Source organism: Xenopus laevis, chromosome 7S (genome assembly GCF_017654675.1).
Source record: "Xenopus laevis strain J_2021 chromosome 7S, Xenopus_laevis_v10.1, whole genome shotgun sequence".
NCBI lineage: Eukaryota > Metazoa > Chordata > Amphibia > Anura > Pipidae > Xenopus > Xenopus laevis.
Genome location: NC_054384.1, coordinates 2,817,386 through 2,839,430, shown reverse-complemented (window position 1 = coordinate 2,839,430; position 22,045 = coordinate 2,817,386). Strand labels below are relative to the sequence as shown.

At 41.6% G+C, this 22,045-nt stretch overlaps 1 protein-coding gene across 1 annotated transcript in view; it reads right to left on the bottom strand.

Moving 5' to 3' along the window:
- The window catches only part of hspa12a.S (heat shock protein family A (Hsp70) member 12A S homeolog), a 31,377-nt gene extending 21,951 nt beyond the window's left edge, over positions 1-9,426 (bottom strand). Inside the window, exon 1 of the mRNA XM_018227241.2 lies at positions 9,036-9,426. Within this exon, the coding sequence (XP_018082730.1) occupies positions 9,036-9,063 (28 nt within the window). The 5' untranslated portion in view covers positions 9,064-9,426. The remainder of the gene's footprint in view (positions 1-9,035) is intronic.
- Between the last annotated feature and the right edge of the window lie 12,619 nt (positions 9,427-22,045).

The following is a 22,045-nucleotide window of genomic DNA, read 5'->3' as shown; positions in this document are numbered from 1 at the left end:
GCAGTAGTCACAGCAGCTCCTGTTCTTAAATGAAACAATAACTCCCAGCAACTTGCCATGAACTGAGCTGGTAGGAGAATGTCAGAACAGATCCTGGTTTATCTACAGGTATATTTTTGTTGTTTTAAAACTGATTAATGTTTAACAAAATTACCAGAACGAGTCCAAGGAATTCCAGGCATGAACGTTCCCTTTTCCCAAAGCTCTGCAGTACAACTGGCCCCTAATCCTGTTACCTGGAGATGCTGAGGGGACCTCGCTCTGAACATTTCTACTCCATGTGGGCGTCAGTGGGTTATATGATATACGCCTGGCCCTGTTTATTCAATTGGACCTGCATACTCTGCATTCCTATAAAATACTGAATTCCTCTCCATGAATGATGCAGTCCTGCTGGGAGGGAAAACCTTCTCTGCTAAGAGATTCAGCCAGTCTACTTTCAAGGAGTTTTAAGGTTGATTGAACCTATAGTAAGTTAGACTTTGTATCCTTTTAACCTGAGGTTCTGGATGTCCTGGCTTGGGTAATATATGCTCTTGTACAAGCAAACAAGTATAGATCTGACCGAAAAAATCAATGGGTAAAAATGGATAAGCTTTATTTATATATACATCTCTTGCCTAACGCATTTTGTGTCAGTGGGACACTTAGTCATAGGCTTGGACACATACTAAGGGGCACATTTACTAAGCTCGCGTGAAGGATTCGAATATAAAAAACTTTGAATTTTGAAGTATTTTTTTGGGTACTTCGACCATCGAATAGGCTACTACGACCTTCGACTTCGACTTCCTTGAACGATTCCAACTAATTCGACCATTCGATAGTCGAAGTACTGTCTCTTTAAAAAAACTTCGACCACCTACTTCGCCACCTAAAACCTACCGAGGCACAATATTAGCCAATGGGGAAGGTCCCCATAGGCTTTCTAGGCAATTTGGGATCGAAGGAAAATCGTTTGATCGATGGATTAAAATCCTTTGAATCGTTCGATTCGAAGGATTTAATCGTTCGATCGAACGATTTTTCCTACGATCGTTCGATCGAACGAATTGCGGTAAATCCTTCGACTTTGATATTCGAAGTCAAAGGATTTTATTTCGACGGCCGAATATCGAGGGTTAATTAACCCTCGATATTCGACCATTAGTAAATGTGCCCCGTAGTCATAGGCTTGGACACATACTAAGGGGCACATTTACTAAGCTTGAGTGAAGGATTCGAATATAAAAAACTTCGAATTTCAAAGTATTTTTTGGGTACTTCGACCATCGAATAGGCTACTACGACCTTCGACTTCGATTCGAACGATTCGAACTTCATTCGACTATTCGATAGTTGAAGTACTGTCCCTTTAACAAAAACTTCGACCACCTACTTCGCCACCTAAAACCTACCGAGGTACAATGTTAGCCTATGGGGAAGGTCCTCATAGGCTTTCTAGGCAATTTGGGATTGAAGGAAAATCGTTTGATTGATGGATTAAAATCCTTCAAATCGTTCGATGCGAAGGATTTTATTGTTCGATCGAACGATTTTTACTTCGATCGATTGATCAAAGGATTTGCGCTAAATTCTTTGAATTCGATATTCAAATTCGAAGGATTTAACTTCGAGGGTCGAATTCGAGTGTCCCACTGACACGAAAACGTGTTAGGCGAGAGATGTTTGTATAAATAAAGGTTATCCATCGATTTTTGGTCTGATCTATACGTGGTTTCCCGAGTGCCTTGAACCTATACTAGTTTGCTTGTACACGGATTGTCCGCTCCCTTGAGCTAAGGCCTTGGGGCAGGAGCACCCGGGCCACTGGTTTATTATGGTGAGTTATTCCTACAAAGATTCCCCATGTTTTGTGCTAAAAAGTTTTTTGATTTGGACTATTAATATTTGCTCTTGCCCCTTTTTAGCTCATAATAATGCCCTCCCCTCGTAGAGCCAACCCCTCCATTTGGGAAGCACTGCTTTAAAACAAGAACAAGTCGTACAATTCTTGCCCAATACAATGGAGATATTAACTACTTAGCAGGGTTCCAGTATTGCTGTCAGGGGATTTTGGGAGATGTAGTAAAGAAAACAACCCTAGAGTCAGAAATTGGCAGCAAAAAGAGCAATGAACCCCAGGGTTGTTGAGTCTGTAACATGACATGCAAAGCCCCCTAACCACAAATACATTCTCCAGTCTAACTTCATTCTAAGGGTAACTACACACAGGGACAATCTGTCCATTCTCCAAAAGCCCTGACCACTTTTTGACGCAAACCTTACACCTTTGTGTCTCTTGCAGCCCCCATCGTCTACAGGGCCCACAACTGGAGTATCCCCTATAGTTGCCCTTGTTCTAGAACCGGGCCAAGTTATACTGGTGCCCAAGACATAGAGATATGTGAGCTGAGTGTAAATAAATGGCTTATGGTGTCTCCACAACATTAATATGACTTGGAGATTATCCCTTTGGCCTGCAGCTCAGATCTGATCCCCATATCATATATGCTAAAATATTCCACCAGACTAGCAGATTATGGAGCCGGGCCTCCTGGAGGAATGTGAGGGGCTTAGGGGGGAAACAATCTGGCAGGAAAAAGGAGAGAAAGTCGTAGCATTTAATGGTACAAAAGTGCAGATCTGCCATTTATCACTGACAGGATCACGTACACAAATGTGTTAACTCCCCCAGAGCAGAGTCCTGGGAACACGCAACAGAATAGGGTGTCAGGTACCCCATAACAAATATATTGGGTAATATTTCAGCAGCAACAAGAGACATTGTATTTCCAGGGAGGGGGGAGAACGCAATACTTTCTTTTCTCATCTTTCTGCAGCCACATCAGGTCAATGGTAGGGGGCCATGAACCCAAAAAAGTTTGACAAATACTTCTCTATAGGGTTTTGTTCATTCTGCACCTCCAGTACCAGAGACTGAGCTGTGAGCAATGACACAGGAGCTGATACTTTATGTAGATAATCATAATGCAATACCCAGTAAAATGGAAGCATTAAAAGTCTCTGCTGATCCGACTCCGTACATTGACCGAAATGAGTTTCTAATGTCAGTTTCTATCTTCATGGCAGCCGGGGAGAGTTAATGGTTGGACAAAGTGGGTTTTATAAAAATTCAGTTCATTCTGGGCCCACGACGAGAAGCCATTAGAGAGGAACAATTCAGCAAACGCATTGACCACTGAGCGAGGGATAAGGAATGAAGAGCACGTAGGAGTGTGGCATTATGGAGAATAAAAGTGGCAAACAGTGAGTGGGACTAATAGGTGGGGGGGGGCATGCAGTCAGAGCTGAATGTGGGGGAGATGTACTGACAGGTTGAATGGGGGGGAGAGGTTTGAATACTGGTTTCCATCGTTACTCAGGATACATTTATTTTTCAATGGCTCCACTTAAAGGGCCCCAACCAAAGGTGTGGGCTCATAGAGCCAGCATTCCGGTTGGGGATAACAGTAGTTTGTTTTTTTTAAAAAATGCCCCCGCCAGCACTATGCTACCCTAAATTTTCCAACTTCCCCTACTGTCTCCATTTATCCCTACACTCTCCAACTTCCCCTACCATCTCAATCTTGCCCTACTGTCTCCATCTTTCCCTACGGTCTCCATCTTGCCCTACTGTCTCCATCTTGCTCTACTGTTTCCATCATATCCTACTGTCTCCATATTGTCCTACTGTCTCCATCTTGCCCTACTGTCTCCATCTTGCCCTACTGTCTCCATCTTGCCCTACTGTCTCCATCTTGCCCTACTGTTTCCATCATATCCTACTGTCTCCATTTATCCCTACAATCTCCAACTTCCCCTGCTGTCTCCATCTTGCCTACAGTCTCCATCATGTCTTTCTGTCACTGTATTGGCCTACTGTTTCCATCTTTCTTTAATGCCACCCTCTTCCACTACTGTCTCTGTCTTGCCCTACTGTCTCACTCTCTCCTTGTTGTCTCCACCTTCCCCTACTATATTAATCTTGTCATACTGTCTCCATCTTATCATCTCACGTTTCCCTTACTGTCTCCATCTCCCTTTGCTGTTTCCTACTTATCCTACTGTCTCACTCTTGCATTACTGTCTCTGTTTTGCCTTAATATCTCACTATTCTAGAGATTTACCAAACCCACTATTTTAGGATTTGACTGAAACCCGAATCCTTTATAAAAGATTCAGCTGAACACCGAACCAAATCTGAATCCTAATTTGCATATGTACTTCCTCGCTTCTGAGAAAACAGGATTTTTAGGGTTCAGATTCAGTTCAGACAGTTGGATTTAACTGAATCCGAATCCTGCTGAAAAAATGCAGAATCCTGAACCAAATGTTGGATTCGGTGCATCTCTACACTCTTCTTATATTGTCTTTATCTTCCCATAATATTGAAATTGACTCTATTCAACCCGCGGCTCCGGAGCCTCATGCGGCTCTTCATCCTACTTGCTGTGGCTCGGTCTTGCGGCTTTACCTGTTATGTTGTCTATACTGTCCTCACACCTGCTGGCGGCTTCTTCAGTGTGTGACCGCGGTAACTAAACTTTGGCTTACAATGGTCGCACACTCAGGAAGCCGCCAGCAGGTGTGAGGACTGTATAGATGTTCCAAGAGTGACAGGTAAGACCGAGCCGCAGCAGATGATTCATCATGGTCCTTACCACAGTCACACACTCAAGACAAGAGAGGGAAGATCAGTATGGAGCTTCAGAAACGGAAGTCACATTAAACAATATTTAATAGCATTTAGGGCTAGTCCACACGGGGAGATAGCGACGCGTTTGCGGTCGCGGCGACAAAGCGCCGCGACAGTCGCCGCGACCGGCGCAGGCGACAGTTTTGTATGGGCGCCTATGTAAAAACGCCTGTGCTAACCACACGAGGCGATGCGCTTTTCAACAGTCGCCTGAAAAAGCCTGGCGAGGCATTTTCAGGCGACTGTTGAAAAGCGCATCGCCTCGTGTGGTTAGCACAGGCGTTTTTACATAGGCGCCCATACAAAACTGTCGCCTGCGCCGGTCGCGGCGACTGTCGCGGCGCTTTGTCGCCGCGACCGCAAACGCGTCGCTATCTCCCCGTGTGGACTAGCCCTAAATAGGGCTATTCAGTGTTTAATTTATTTCAAAGTTTGCCTACACATGGACACTGCACTTTTGTTTGTATTTTTCTGTTGTTGTAACAGTTACAATGAAGAAAAGGTTCAAACTTTTAAACGTTTATAAACTGTGTTATGTTTTGCGGCTCCAGACAATTTTTCTTTAGTGGAAGAGGGGGGCAACATGGCTCTTCTGATAGTAAAGGTTGCTGACCCCTGTACAGTCCTAATCTTATCCTACTGTCTCACTCTTGTCCTACTTCTGTTCTTTTACTTTCCTTCATCAAATATTGGTTGCACAAAATCCACTAATTAAGGATTTGGATTTGACCCGGTGCAGCTCAATACACCTCCTTATTCGGCTCTAATATCCTTTTTATGATTGTGCATTTGTAACAGAAACTCATCGCTTCCCTGATAATTAAAGCCAGTCGTTAGCGGGATGCTCAGCTGAGATTGCAAGTCCGACTCTTTGCAGCGGCAGCTCTACTCTATATAGAGAGACAGACACGTGGCCGACTTACTGTAATGATCCTCTTTATACTGCAGTGCAGAGTCGTCTGACGCACCCCGTCCCTCCCTCCTCTCACTGATTCTGCAGGTTTCTAGTGAAAAGTGTCCAATGAAAAGCAGCAGCATCATCGCTTAATTGGGAATGTCACCCACAGACTAATTGTTTTGCCTAATATAAGAACGTATAATTCTAAGCAGTTTCTAAATATCCACTCATTTCTCATTTTGTAAATATATCAGCTGGTTTCTGCTACATTGTTGCAAGAGTCAGAATCAGAGTCAGAAGTGCAGAGTAGAAAGTTGCAGAAAGACGATGCTTTCAATAGCAATTACATTTACTTCATAACCAGTGAAGATCTTTCCTTTTAGACAAAATATGTGTGAGTTTCACAGCTGAGCCCACCTGGCTGATTGGGAAGGCTCCATTTCTCCTGTCACATTAAGTTCCACACAAACTTGCAGGGCTGTCTTTAGTAGCCATTGGACTTGGACAAAAGAGACTGTGGGATTTCACTATTAATATGAGGTAGGACTGTCATTATCTTGCCCTACACTCCCATTCTTGTCCTACTTTTAATATCTTGTCCTGATATCTCTATCTAGTTCAACTGTCACCATCTCGCCCTACTGTCACCATCTTGTCCCACCCTCTCCACCTGCCTCTACTTTGCCCTACTGCCGTAATATTGACCTACTGTCTCCATCTTATCCTATTGTCTCCTTCTTGCCCTACTGTCTCCTTCTTGCTCTACTGTCTCCCTCTTGCCCTACTGTCTCCCTCTTGCCCTACTGTCTCCTTCTTGTCCTACTGTCTCCATCTTGTCCTACTGTCTTCATCTTGCCCTACTGTCTCCATCTTGTCCTACTGTCTCCATCTTGTCCTACTGTCTCCATCTTGTCCCAACCTCTCCACCTTGCCCTACTGTCTCTACTTTGCCCTACCACTTTCATATTAACCTAATGTTGCCATCTTGCCGCACTGTCACCATCTTGCCCTACTGTCTCTGTCTAGGGTTGCCAGTATTTTACTGGCCTGGCCGGTAAAAATGAGGGTTGATCCCATCATTCTAGTATTTTTTTCCAGAAAAGGTGTCTTATCCCACCCTCTCAGCCTTGTCTTGCTGTCTCCATCTTGTCCTACCCTCCACCCTGCCCTACAGTCTCAACTTTGCCCTACAGCCTTCCTATTAACCTATAGTTGCTATCTTGTCCTACTGTCTCCATCTTGTCCTACTGTCTCCATCTTGCTCTACTGTCTTCCTCTTGTCCTAACCTCTCCGCCTTGCCCTACTGTCTCTACCACTTTCATATTCTTCTACTGTTGCCGTTTTGCCGTACAGCATTCAATTTGGCCTACAGACCCCATCTAGTCCTCCAGTCACCATCTTGCCCAAATATACTCTATTTAGCCTACCTAAACTTGCTTCTCTGCAAGACTCCACTATAGGAAAAAGCTCTGGGTGACACCTCTAGTTGGACCACTTATACACAGCTCATGTACAATTGTGTAAATTTTCAGTTGAACGCTCTCAGGGAGTTGACATGTTACCTGCCTAAGGCATGCTGGGAATTGTAGGGCTGCTGAAGACAAGCCATTGGCCTTTCACATAAAGTGATAATACTAATGACACCATTCCAATTATCTCAGTACATTTATATTGCCTCCATATTCACATATCTCAACTGCATGTTCCTTAATATATCTCCCTCTCATCAGCCTCTCTTATAATATGTGAGGTTATTATTATCATTATTACTAGATAACTTAAAAATGCAGAAGCACATCTAATAAATAAAGCACTGCGTATCTTGACAGCGCTATATAAATAAATGATGATGATGATAATAAATGCAACACTGGCTGCATTAATATGAACGGATCCCCTAGCTGCACTTTGTAGATCAGATAATCTGTTGATTAAATATTATGAATAATTACATTTTGAACATGTGGGTAAATAGCTATTGCAGATCTGTGAAGTTCCATGATGGGGTTTATTCCTAAAAACACTGGAAGAAATGAAATAACTGCACCTGTAGAAGCTCTGGGCGGTTTCTGGCCACACCCAGTTACATCCTGATCCCACCCCTTTACACCCATTGCTCTGCCCCATTCATAACCCTAGCTCCGCCTTGTACTGTATGTAAAACTGGAGCATTTACAGGCTGTTAGAATGGTCAGGTTACTTTTAATTTAGGTGGAGAGGCACATCCATACACACATACACCTGTCATAATATAAAGGGAAATGCTGGAAGTATAGTAGCAACCTATAAAATAAGTTATAAGGCTCAGTACATAGAGCATGTTGCATACAAACAGCTTTGCAGCAGGTCTATTAAGTTCCTTCAGGCTTTCCCATAGTTATCTCTCTATTAGCGCGGTCAATCCTATAGTAACCAGTATCTAGGAAACTCTATATAGTATTTCCCACAATTCCCTTGCTGAAGCCAAGGCCCCCTGAAGAGGCAGAAAGGGTCGTGGGAGGCAAATATAAGAATGAATGGAGATCAAAATAAAAGAAATAACGCATGGTGTAACATTTATAGACCCACAAGTCACTAAAAAGCAATAGGCAGGTGTCAGTATCCCTTTAATGCTGCCATATAGAATATTGGCTTTTATTTCTACCATTCCACCCTGTTCATCCCCCAATTAACCCAAATTTGAGTGTTAAAATTGAATATACAGCAGTGTTAGTCATACTGCCCAGTGACTAATGATGTAACAATTATATGGCCCTAATGTAGACACTAACTTCTTATAGTGATAGCATCAATCACTAGGGAAAATAATACTATTAGACCCCCCTGCACACCAGTGTGGGTGCTCGGATTTAAAATATTACCATTTGGGCAGTAAATTAGGTTTTGGCACAATAAAGGGCTAAATCCCCCCTAATTCTCTGTATAAGGAAATTGCTGATTTGGGAAAAGCCCTTTTATTTACTCTGGACCCTATTATAACAGAAACGACCAATCAGAGGTCTCTGATGTATTTAACCCTTGCTTTTCACCTAATCTATAGCACACTCATATTTCCCAAGAAGCTGTGGTCCTGCCTCTGCTAAAGGACTACAAGTCCCAGAATCCTCCCCCGAGGAAGCCTTTTATTGTAAATGCAGCTGCAGCAATACAGCCTGGACAACTGTTTATATAAAGTCTATAAATAAAGGGAATATATCACTATTCAAGCATTTTATTTAGGAGTAATGTAAAACTATAAGGGATCTCTGGAACTAGTGCTTCATATGACATCAATAAAGGAACCCAGGTGAGAACCCCTGTCACCCACATGGCATTTCCCTTCTCTAGTCTCAGGGTGACCTTGTTAGTAGGCAGAACAGTCGTGCACCCCACAGGGTGGTCTCCCCTGCAATGCAGAATAAATCTCCCCTTGCAATAATAGAAAGAGCTGCAGCTCCAAGCAACGTGCAGCTTCTTACCTGCTGCCTGGATGTCCTTAGCAGACATGGTGCTGCTGTGGGTGCTGCTGCGGGTGCTGCTGCGGGTGCTGCTGTGGGTGCTGCTGCAGGGAGAGAGAGCGTCCCAGTAACCTTGCTCACTGCTGATCACACACTGCCAGCCATTGCCCTGCACTCAGCCCAGTGACGTAGCAGTTCTCATCATCTCACACAAGCCAAGGCTCCTTCTTTGCTTTTTTTTTAATATTTCCTTTCCGCCCCTTTCCTGCCTCTCCCACAGACAGACATGAGACCCACTGGGATTTTTGCTTTTTTGTGTGAATTCCTACTTGTTCTGGGCTGCAGGATGCGCAGAGAGGCAAAAGCTGCAGTTCTACCCTCCCTCTCCCCTCCAGACACTGCTCTCCCCTGTCCTGCCTGCTCCACACCATTCCCCTTCCCCCGGGATATCCCACACATTTCATTGGATCCTACAGCAAAGCCACAGTGCTGCCATATGTGCTCAGCTTATTTCCCCTGGAGCTCACAGCAGCGACCACATTACAGTTACACATCAACAAGAAATGGACACAAATGTTATTTAGTGGTTCCCCCTTGATAAGCTGTAGTGATGGGCGAATTTGCCCCGCTTTGCTTCCTTGAATTTTGTGAAACACCGGCAGTTTTCGCGAATTTATTCGCCGGCAGCGAAACACGGAAATTCGCTACGAATTTGCGCCTGTCAAATAAATTCGCCCATCACTAATAAGCAACAATGTCTGAAATTAATTTTTATGCAGAGGGAGGCTCTGTTAGCATAAGTCACACGAGCAGATTTAGTGTAAGGGCATCGTGGATATTGATCCAGCCCTCAGCATTTTTGGGGTGAAAACATATCAGGTGGTGTGAAAGATTAACATCTAACCAGGTTTTCTCCCTAAATTGTAAGACATAGATTCTGTATATGTATCCCTAGAGCCGGGCCATATAGTATTGTCACCCAAGGGCCTGGGGTCCCTACTTGGTTTCTATCCCATGGTCTGCTCTACTTAGGGTTGCCATCTTTTCTGGAAAAAAACACTGGCCTTCCTACATATTTATCTTTATTCCCTATTAATAACATTGGGATCACTGACCTTCCTATATATTTATCTTTATTCCCTATTAATAACATTGGGATCACTGACCTTCCTATATATTTATCTTTATTCCCTATTAATAACATTGGGATCACTGACCTTCCTATATATTTATCTTTATTCCCTATTAATAACATTGGGATCACTGGCCTTCCTACATATTTATCTTTATTCCCTATTAATAACATTGGGATCACTGACCTTCCTATATATTTATCTTTATTCCCTATTAATAACATTGGGATCACTGACCTTCCTATATATTTATCTGGCCAGGCCAGTAAAATACTAGCCAGGTGGCAACCCTACCTCCATCTGGTTTATAATAAACTATAACTATAAATCTACATTTCAGACAAGGGGCTGAATCATAGGGTGATAGAATAGGCGGCTTATGGGTTAATCAAGGTTTTATGTACCTTAGGTAACATGTATAAGAAATGCACTTATGAATAATCAGTAACTAAATCACATTTAGTTATTTGCTAATTAAAGTCATTAGACAAAGTAACCATCAGTCTCTTCACTGCTCCAGTAGGGGCCTGTTGGCTACCAGTATAGGACTATCATTCCCATAATGCCTTGTACACGTCTGTGATTCTCCTTGTTTACAGACCTGTCAATCACAAAATGTGCAATGCATTGTGGGAATTGCAGTATTGGCTTGAAGGGAAGTGACTGCTGCTGCCTTGTTTTAATAGCTCGGGCAGTCAGGAGCAGCAGTGCAGAGCAGATGGAAATTATAGAGAGCAGCAGGGAGAGGGATATTTCAGCGCTACATATAACAATTAGACATAGCTTGAAAGTCAAAGAGCCTGCAGGTAAGTCTAAGGAGTGAAGTGGCAAACACTAGTGACAATTCTCCAACATTACCAACCGCAGGGACATCAGCAATTTACTAATGGCCGCAGGCGTCAATTTGCTAGTGAAAGAGATCGGCACTAGCGCTCATTTCAACTGTATCACCAGATGACAATTCGCTCTGGCGAATGGACTCTACTCCGCAAATTTTTACTTGTTTTACGTTAACTCTTTCGCCAGACTTGCCTTCGCCAGCTCAGACCAAGTGAAGTGCAATGGAGTGTAAAGATCTTCCTCAATCTTCTGTTACTTACATCATATTTTTTAGTGGAAAAAGCTTAGAAGTTCAAAAAACGCTGGCCAACATCACCAATTGCTGTTTATTTCAGCAAACTGCCCTTCATTGAACTGTCTGATTCATGTGACTTGTGGGCTGGGATATAGTGTTTCTCGATAGGACCACACACAGCTGACAAGTTCTAGTTTTACACTGAGTTTAATCTGTTTATTACCCTAGAGCCTCATACTCTCTGCTAAGTATCATCCTACAGCCTGGAACTGACATTATATTACTGACATTACTGTTCATTACAGTCTGGCACTGACAGCAGTGGGACTAGAGATCCACAGGTCCAGGGGCAAACTCTGACCCCACTGGAACTTACCCTCCATCTGCTTCTGCAGCCACTGCCACCATTGAGTCCCATGGGGGGCCCAGTGCACACCGACCTGCTGCCTTAGGGGCCCCACACCACCTGCTCTCTGCTCCAGCAGAATTCTGCACTGAAATCCATTGCTCAAAAGGCCAAACAGATTTTTTTATATTTAATTTTGAAATCTGACATGGGGCTAGACATATTGTCAGTTTCCCAGGTGCCCCCAGTCATGTGACTTGTGCTCTGATAAACTTCAGACACTCTTTACTGCTGTACTGCAAGTTGGAGTGATATCACCCCCCTCCCTTTCCCCCAGCAGCCTAACAACAGAACAATGGGAAGGTAACCAGATAGCAGCTCCCTAACACAAGATAACAGCTGCCTGGTAGATCTAAGAACAACACTCAATAGTAAAATCCAGGTCCCACTGAGACACATTCAGTTACATTGAGTAGGAGAAACAACAGGCTGCCAGAAAGCAGTTCCATCCTAAAGTGCTGGCTCTTTCTGAAATCACATGACCAGGCAAAATGAGCTGAGATGCACCTACACACCAATATTACAACTAAATACACTTGCTGCTTCAGGAATGACATTTTATATTGTACAGTGAATTATTTGCAGTGTAAACAGTGTCATTTAGAAATAAAAACTACATCATAAAAATCATGACCGAATCCCTTTAAAGATTTTGAAGGAAGCCCGTGACCTGTTCTGATTCCTGGAAACCTGCAGGTCTCAGATACTGAAGCCTCTGGGCATTCTCTATGCCTGTTTTTAGTTGGATACTGCCCTCTAGTGGTTCTTCATGATAAATATCAGCAAATAATTTTAGGCACTTGTGGAGCTGCCTTTTCTCTCTGCGTCTATTATCCCAAGGTCTCACTGAATTCATTGTACAGGGTTATTGGAGAGCTTGTTTCTAGTATCTAATAATTAAGCAGCAGATACATATTCAATAGACAGTGAACACTATGAACACTAAGTAAAAGTGTCAGACTTGCTGCCATCAGGCATTTCCTATACAATAAATCAGAAACAGCGGATATTACTGGGCCCCACAGCAAGTTATTGCTCTAATATGTCTAGAGGTTGAACTGTTTTACCCATATTTCTTGAAATTGTATATGAATTAGGGGCCCCTTTAAATCCTAGGCCCTCCTGCAGCCGCAGGGTCTGCTTCTTCTGTAGTTACGTCTATGAGTGGCTGCAAGAATAGATTGTGTGCATTCAGCCTGAGCAAGAACAAGATACGAGATCTCTGGCTGAAGCAGAACAACAACATCGATAAACGATAAAACACTAACGATACACTAAAACAGATTATACTTAAACCTGAACCTTTGATGAGGCAAGAAAGTTCTTATATCATGTGAAATTCTAAAAAATGTGATAATCAAATTCAGGTGGACTCATTTACTAACACTGGCCAAATGTGCACCTGGGCAGTAACCCATGGCAACCAGGCCCAGACTGGCAATCTGTGGGTTCTGGCAAATGCCAGAGGGGCTGCTGTATGGTTCCATAGAAAGTAACAGTGGGCTGGTAGGAGGCTGTTTGGGCTGGTTGGGGGATGTTTGGGCCTCTGTGTACTTGGAATGGCAGGGCCTATTTTGACTCCCAGTCCAGGCCTGATGGCAACCTATCAGTGGCTCAATTTTTTAAAGTAAAACAATCAAATAAAAAATGTGATTGGTTGTCATGGGTTACTGCCCAGTGTTAATAATGAAGCCGCGGTATTAAGGAGAGGGATGTAGTGATGGGTGAATTTATTCGCCAGGCGTGAATTTGTGCGATATGACGCCAGCGAATAAATTCGCGAAACGCCCGTGAAAATTCGCCCGCGCCCAAAAAAAGATTTCGCTGTGTCGAAAAAAACCAGACGCCGGCGTTAAAAAAGGCCGCTGGCGTCAAAAAAACGGGCACCGTTTCGCGAATTTCTCACCGTTTCGCGAATTTCGCAAATTTTCCGGCGAAGTGAAACGCCGCAAATTCGCCCATCACTAGAGGGATGGTCTCAGCCTATAGAAAAAAGATCTGGTAAAAGCTGAGAGTGAGGATCAATTAGGTTTTTAGCAGTGATGGGCAAATTTGTCTCCGAAACGGCGAAAAAATTTGCGGAAAAATAGTGAAAATTGAAATTGATGTCCGAATCCAATTTTGGACACACGTCTGAAAAGTCGCTCGTGTCAATTTTGACGCTGGCGTTAAAGTCAATGGGCGTCTGAATAGTGTTGACGCGTGACAATCTTGATGCAAGAGACTTTTTGGAGACTTGATGCAAGAGAGTTTTTAGTGAATACTTATAGTATGTGATGTCATATATATATATATAGTGAATAAAGTACCCCCTCTTGTAAAATATAAGATTATTATCATATATATGTTGTGATAATTAGTGTTCCATCCTGATTGGATAAGGGGGTTATTTAATGATGTGCCACACTTTCTGTCACTATCCTGACGACGGTTCCTTGTGAGCGAAACGCGTTGATACACTATACACAAATAAAACATTTGCTGATACACGCTTGATGGCGGCTATATATATATATATATGTATTTATATATAAGGGATGCACCGAATCCAGGATTCATCCGATTCCTTCTGCCGGGCCGAACCGAATCCAAATCCGAATTTGCATATGCAAAATAGGGGTGGGGATGGTAAATCACATGACTTTTTATCACAAAAAACAAGGAAGTATTTTTTCCCCCTTCCCATCCCTAATTTACATTTGCAAATTAGGATTCGGATTCGGTTCGGTATTATAAATATATAGTGCAGTGTAGAGTAGGCAGTCTGGTATATGAAATAAGGAATGCCTGGGGGCCAACGGAACCACATTCACAGGACATATGAAAATAAGAGAGGGGTTCACATAAATAAACTGTTATTTTTGTAAATCCTGACAGTGCGGCTCCTATTGATTCATTATATATATAAATATATATCATTGCTCAACACTCACTCAAAGCCAAGAATAAAAACAATGATGTCAGCATTTCTTTTTTATTTCTTTACGGTGGCAGAATAAAATATATTATAAAAAAGTGATTTGCTCCCAATTAATGGGAAGAAGGCAGAGTTGAAGGTCATTCGAGGTTATTGGTGGCCACTAAGAGACTGGGGGTGACTTGTCTTGTCCATTTCAGGAAACCTGGTGACATACGTCCAACCCCCCAGGCCACACACATTATTGTTATATAAATAAACAGAAATGCACTCAGGACCCCTCACTTACCCCCTCCAAGTTCACAATTTAAGGTGGGTGTTTGCTAAAGCCCCTGTGTGATTCCATGAATGGTCGGAGGAAGCAGAAAAGAACGTTGACAGATTTGTGGTTGGAATTGGAGGGGGGGGCTGAAAGAGTGGGTTGAAATTAGAGCAGATAAGTAAAAAGGATCCCAAAAAGCCCCATTCAGGAAACACCTGCACCTCACACACAAGATCAGCCCCGGTTTGACTTTGGAGCAATTGAGTCTGTCACTTCTCTACTTGTCACCAGCAGCATCAGAACAAGTGGGAGCTGAGCCCTAATTAAGTACAAATGGCCCTTGTGCTACTGACCTGCCGGGACCTTTAGCAACTTCATTAGTTAAAACATTTTCCTCTTTTTCTTTCCTCCTCCTGAAGTGTCAATACAAACGCACGGCCCGGAGTTGTGTGTGGCCCTTGTCCCTCGCCTCCCCCTGGGTCTTCTCCAAGTAAAACACAAAAAGGTCCCAGAAACGAAGCCCCTCTTTTTTGTGTTAGCGGAATAATGACAGGAATCCTCCTACACAATTTGTTGTGTGACTGTGTGTTAATATACAACCCACTCTGCCAGCGACAGCACAAACACCAACCCAACAATATAATTCTCCTGCAAAAGAGTTATTTTATTTCCTCCTGTAATAATGCACAATTCTTGCTTTATTTATCATATTATACCCATAGAATTTATCATTCTAAGGGTATAAGTGTGTATATGATATGGGGGTGCCTATATATTATACACTTACTGTCTGTGTGTATATGATATGGGGGTGTCTATATATTATACACTTACTGTCTGTGTGTATATGATATGGGGGTGTCTATATATTATACAGTTACTGTCTGTGTGTATATGATATGGGGGTGTCTATATATTATACACTTACTGTCTGTGTGTATATGATATGGGGGTGTCTATATATTATACAGTTACTGTCTGTGTGTATATGATATGGGGGTGTCTATATATTATACAGTTACTGTCTGTGTGTATATGATATGGGGGTGTCTATATATTATACACTTACTGTCTGTGTGTATATGATATGGGGGTGTCTATATATTATACACTTAGGGGCAGATTTACTAAGGGTCGAATATCGAGGGTTAATTAACCCTCGATATTCGACCCGGAACTAAAATCGTTCAACTTCGAATATCGAAATTGAACGATTTAGCGCAAATCCTGCGATCGAACGATCGAAGGATTATTCGTTCGATCGAACGATTAAATCCTTCGAATCGAACGATTCGAAGGATTTTAATCCAACGATCGAAGGAATATCCTTCGATCAAAAAAACACAGGCAAGCCTATGGGGACCTTCCCCATAGGCTAACATTGAGTTCGGTAGCTTTTAGCTGCCGAAGTAGGGGGTCGAAGTTTTTCTTAAAGAGACAGTACTTCGATTATCGAATGGTCGAACGATTTTTAGTTCGAATCGTTCGATTCGTAGTCGAAGTCGTAGTCGAAGGTCGAAGTAGCTAAAAAAACACTTCGAAATTCGAAGTTTTTTTAATTCGAATCCTTCACTCGAGCTTTGTAAATGTGCCCCTTACTGTCTGTGTGTATATGATATGGGGGTGACTATATATTATACAGTTACTGTCTGTGTGTATATGATATGGGGGTGTCTATATATTATACACTTACTGTCTGTGTGTATATGATATGGGGGTGTCTATATATTATACAGGTACTGTCTGTGTGTATATGATATGGGGGTGTCTATATATTATACAGGTACTGTCTGTGTGTATATGATATGGGGGTGTCTATATATTATACACTTACTGTCTGTGTGTATATGATATGGGGGTGTCTATATATTATACAGTTACTGTCTGTGTGTATATGATATGGGGGTGTCTATATATTATACACTTACTGTCTGTGTGTATATGATATGGGGGTGTCTATATATTATACAGTTACTGTCTGTGTGTATATGATATGGGGGTGTCTATATATTATACAGTTACTGTCTGTGTGTATATGATATGGGGGTGTCTATATATTATACAGTTACTGTCTGTGTGTATATGATATGGGGGTGTCTATATATTATACACTTACTGTCTGTGTGTATATGATATGGGGGTGCCTATATATTATACAGTTACTGTCTGTGTGTATATGATATGGGGGTGTCTATATATTATACAGGTACTGTCTGTGTGTATATGATATGGGGGTGTCTATATATTATACACTTACTGTCTGTGTGTATATGATATGGGGGTGTCTATATATTATACACTTACTGTCTGTGTGTATATGATATGGGGGTGTCTATATATTATACACTTACTGTCTGTGTGTATATGATATGGGGGTGTCTATATATTATACACTTACTGTCTGTGTGTATATGATATGGGGGTGTCTATATATTATACACTTACTGTCTGTGTATGTGAATATATATATATATGTGACAGAATACTCTTTGCATAAAATTAGAAACCATACCATTATTATTTAACTTAATTAGTCATATAAGGTGAAATAAATGTATTTTATATTAATCTTTTGGATTGATTTCCCTTTATATGATGTTTATGCCGTGTACTTGTTATCCCCAAATAAAAGAGCCAGAGGGCAGCATAGAATAGTCATGGAGAACAGTTGGCTCTTTACTCACTTGATCAGTCAGAAAGACAAAGAAAAGAAAAGGAATTTGATGAGTCCAGTAATTGGCTCCTTATTTTGTGGTGTCTGCGCTGACTCTTCCTCCAATCACATGTCAAATCCAAGTACAGTTTATTTCTGTCTGTTCCACTGAGAGCGACAATGATAAAGCTGAAATGCTCTGCAGGAGTTCAGTACAATTTAGCCCGGTGCTCCCACTGCGGGTGAAATGGGTCCCAGTTATGTCACAGACGAACAAGAGACCAGACATTGTGTTAAAGTGTCAGCTCTTTTGTCTGGGCTCCCAAAAGCTGCTCATCTACCCCATAATGTGACGAAAACTTTGTATCTCTCTCCCCCATCCACCTCCAAAGGCCGAGATCACTTGCTTTACTTTATCAGACTGCGCCAATGATCAGGGACTTATTGTCTGTAAAATCCAATTGTCTCTGCAACTCTTTCCTGAAAATGTCACAACAATTGGAAAGCTCTTAATAGTTTTGCCGGAGCGAGAAAAAAGATCTCTGGAGAGGGAACCTCACATGTGGGTCGGTGTGAACCTTCTGGGGGCGCAACACTTACAGGTCTCAGGAATATTAAGAGCTGTATGAGCCTAACAGATATACAGTCTTGCTATAGAAAAGGACATGGTCCCACTCTTAACCCTTTCACTGCTGCACTACTCATAATGCAGGGGGTTTCAGTGGCAAATAAATGATTTTCCACAAATGGTCTTTGTCAGAAACTGTCATAGTCTGACCCAATATCATATACACACAGACAGTAAGTGTATAATATATAGACACCCCCATATCATATACACACAGACAGTAAGTGTATAATATATAGACACCCCCATATCATATACACACAGACAGTAACTGTATAATATATAGACACCCCCATATCATATACACACAGACAGTAAGTGTATAATATATAGACACCCCCATATCATATACACACAGACAGTAAGTGTATAATATATAGACACCCCCATATCATATACACACAGACAGTAACTGTATAATATATAGACACCCCCATATCATATACACACAGACAGTAACTGTATAATATATAGACACCCCCATATCATATACACACAGACAGTAACTGTATAATATATAGACACCCCCATATCATATACACACAGACAGTAAGTGTATAATATATAGACACCCCCATATCATATACACACAGACAGTAAGTGTATAATATATAGACACCCCCATATCATATACACACAGACAGTAGAATGATATATTTTGTGGTATATTGCAGATACACCCTCCGAACCCCCTATAAGCCCCCCACTGTATTTCTGAGGATTGTTTTTTTGTGCTTTACACTCAGAGTTTGCAAACTGGGAGACTTAAACAGAAAACATCACTGATTATCTGTGAAGAGAGGGGAGAGAGAATATTGAGTCAGTCCTTTATAAAACTGCATTGTCTGGAAGAATCAATACTTGGCTTGATGGAGGAGATACTTGTATTAGGCAACTGATGTTTTAAAGATGGAAGCTTTCAGCTCCCACTTAGCAGAGTTAATGCTACAGAGAAACAATGGAGTTAAGTGCCAGACAAGACTCATGTTTTAATACAAAACATCAGTTAACTGATAAACACACAGTCCTTACTTAAACATGTGATACAATATTACATCTTTTCTGTCCTTTCACACATTCATTTTAGCCTTCACCAAAAACATCACTTTCACATTGATTGTTACGTGTGATTTAGAACTGCCTCAAACTGTGGACACAAGAGCTTTCATTAGGGGCCCAAATAGAGCCAACATGTCATTGGAACCTGCCAGGCAGCAGAAGGCAAGAAGAGTAAGGGGATAACAAAACAGTAGAACAAGATGGTGAATCTAGGACAACATAGAGATAGTAGAGCAAGATGATGAAGACAGGAAAATATGGAGACAGGAGAGAAAGATGAAGACAGTAGGAAAAGATGGAGACAGTAGGAAAATATGGAAACAGTAGGACAAGATGGAGACAGTAGGAAAAGATGGAGACAGTAGGGCAAGATGGAGACAGTAAGGCAAGATGGAGACAGTAAGGCAAGATGAAGACAGTAGGAAAAGATGGAGACAGTAGGGCAAGATGGAGACAGTAAGGCAAGATGGAGACAGTAAGGCAAGATGAAGACAGTAGGAAAAGATGGAGACAGTAGGGCAAGATGGAAACAGTAGGGCAAGACGAAGACAGTAGGAAAAGATGGAGACAGTAGGAAAATATGGAAACAGTAGGACAAGATGGAGACAGTAGGAAAAGATGGAGACAGTAGGGCAAAATGGAGACAGTAGGACAATATGGAGACAGTAGGGCAAGGTAGAGCTAGTAGGGCAAGATGGAGACAGTAGGACAAGATGGAGACAGTAGGGCCAAGTTGAGACAGTAGGGTAAGATGCAGACAGTAGGACAAGGACAGAGCAGGAAATACAGGAAAATATGGAGACAGTAGGGCAAGATGGAGACAGTAGGAAAAGATGGAAACAGTATGGCAAGATGTAGACAGTAGGGCAAGATGGAGACAGTAGGGCAAGATGGAGACAGTAGGGCAAGACGGAGACAGTAAGGCAAGATGAAGATAGTAGAAAAAGATGAAGACAGTAGCAGAAGATGGAGACAGTAGGGCAAGGTGGAAACAGTAGGGCAAGGTGGATACAGTTGGGCAAGATGGAGACAGTAGGGCAAGATGGAGACAGTAGGACACAAGATGGAGACAGTAGGGCAAGGTGGACACAGTAGGGTAAAATGGAGACAATGGGACAAGAATGAGACAGAAGTGCAATATGGAGCCAGAAGATGTAGGACAAGATGGTGACAGTAGAAGATGTAGATAGTAGGACACAAGGGAAATATTAGGAGTTTACATCAGTCTCTGCCACAAGGGCAGGAACTCTGAGGGCAATTGTTAACATTGGACTTGCAGCAAGGGCTCTGAATCTTGCTTCACAACTGCCCTTGCCCCAAAGAATTTCCAGTCTAATTTTTTTTTCTGAAAAATGTCATTATTACTCACAAAGAAAAACATGATGCATCTAATCTATAATACGGCGTTTGCCAAATACCACATTTTCCACAAATACTTCCACAGATAATTAACCAAATCTAAACCCTAGTCTGTATATTAAAATTTCAAATTTGTTAAAAATGCCTTTTTTTTAATTGTCCAGAGCTTTAGTCACTAAATACTTAGGATTTATCCTAATCAAATTCAGCTCAATCAAGAACAAAATTCTGAATTGGGCACAGCCCTGGTACTGGTCATTCCTAAATTTCTGCTCTCTGTTTGCTTCCCTTCCCAGCCTTACAGACAGACACAAGGAGGCAGTAATATCCCACAAATACCTGTAGAAAAAAATATCACGGATGAACTAGAAACAACCCAACTCTCCTGCATCCCACCAATATCTTCTCTCACATGTTCCAAGAGACAGAAGAGGCAACATATCCTTCAGTTTCTCTTTCAATCATTTCAGCAGCATCGGAGTGGGGCTAATGTCCCTCAAGGAGATATATGACTATAGAAATGCTTAGATCTTGTGCATGAATATTTGCCCACTGCACTGATTTATTTGCCCACTGCACTGATTTGTTTGCCCACTGCAAATTATAATCCATGCCATACACTGCAACCATGACTCCTTAGTCCTGAATCTCAAGGGTTTATATACTTATAGGGGGTTATTTATCAAGCTCAGAATATCCCAACCTCGAATAATTAATTGTTTTTTGAGCAAAAAAAAAAACTATGAATTATTCGAGATTTATTAAAGTCCAATGGTCTAAAAACTCCAAATCCGAAACCCAGCATCTAAAAGCTCTCAAGATCTTGTATAAGTCAATGGGGAAGGTCCCAGTGTCAGGGATTCGAAGCAAAAAACTCTGAATTTTTTGCAAAAACTCTGAACAATTCCGAGTTTTCAGGGAAAGCTCTGAAGTTTTCTGAGTTTTGCCTGACCCTATTTTTTTGGGCTTTTTTCTTCATAAATAAGGTCCATTCAGGAATTCGCAGTTGCTCAGAGTTGGATATTAGAAATAATGAGATAAATTCAGACCTTGATAAATAACCTCCATAGAGTTGTATCTTTTTAGCATTTTATAAGTAGTGCCATGGGTCTCTATCTTGCTCTGATATGAAATCAAAGCATATAAAAATTAAACTAAGATTCATCCTCAATCCCCTGTATTTATGTTTTTTGTCATAAAATTACAGCCTTGTATTCAATTCTGAGCTCTATGAGGCACAATTATCAAAGATCATACGGTCGCAGCAATTAAATCACACAAAATCATTGAATCTCTATTGCTGAGATCACAATTTCAATCAGACCTCAAGAAATTGAATGAACGGTTTAGTTGCAATTGCATTTCATTGCTGTAATTTTTGGTTCTATTCATTCTCAAGCTATTTAGAGTTTCTTAGGGAAAAAAACATGATTATTCACATGCAAAACTCAGAATATCCTCTTTTCATTGATATCTATGGCATCGCAGTAGAGTTGACAGAGTTGTGATCATTTTGAGATACAGGTATAGAATCTGTTA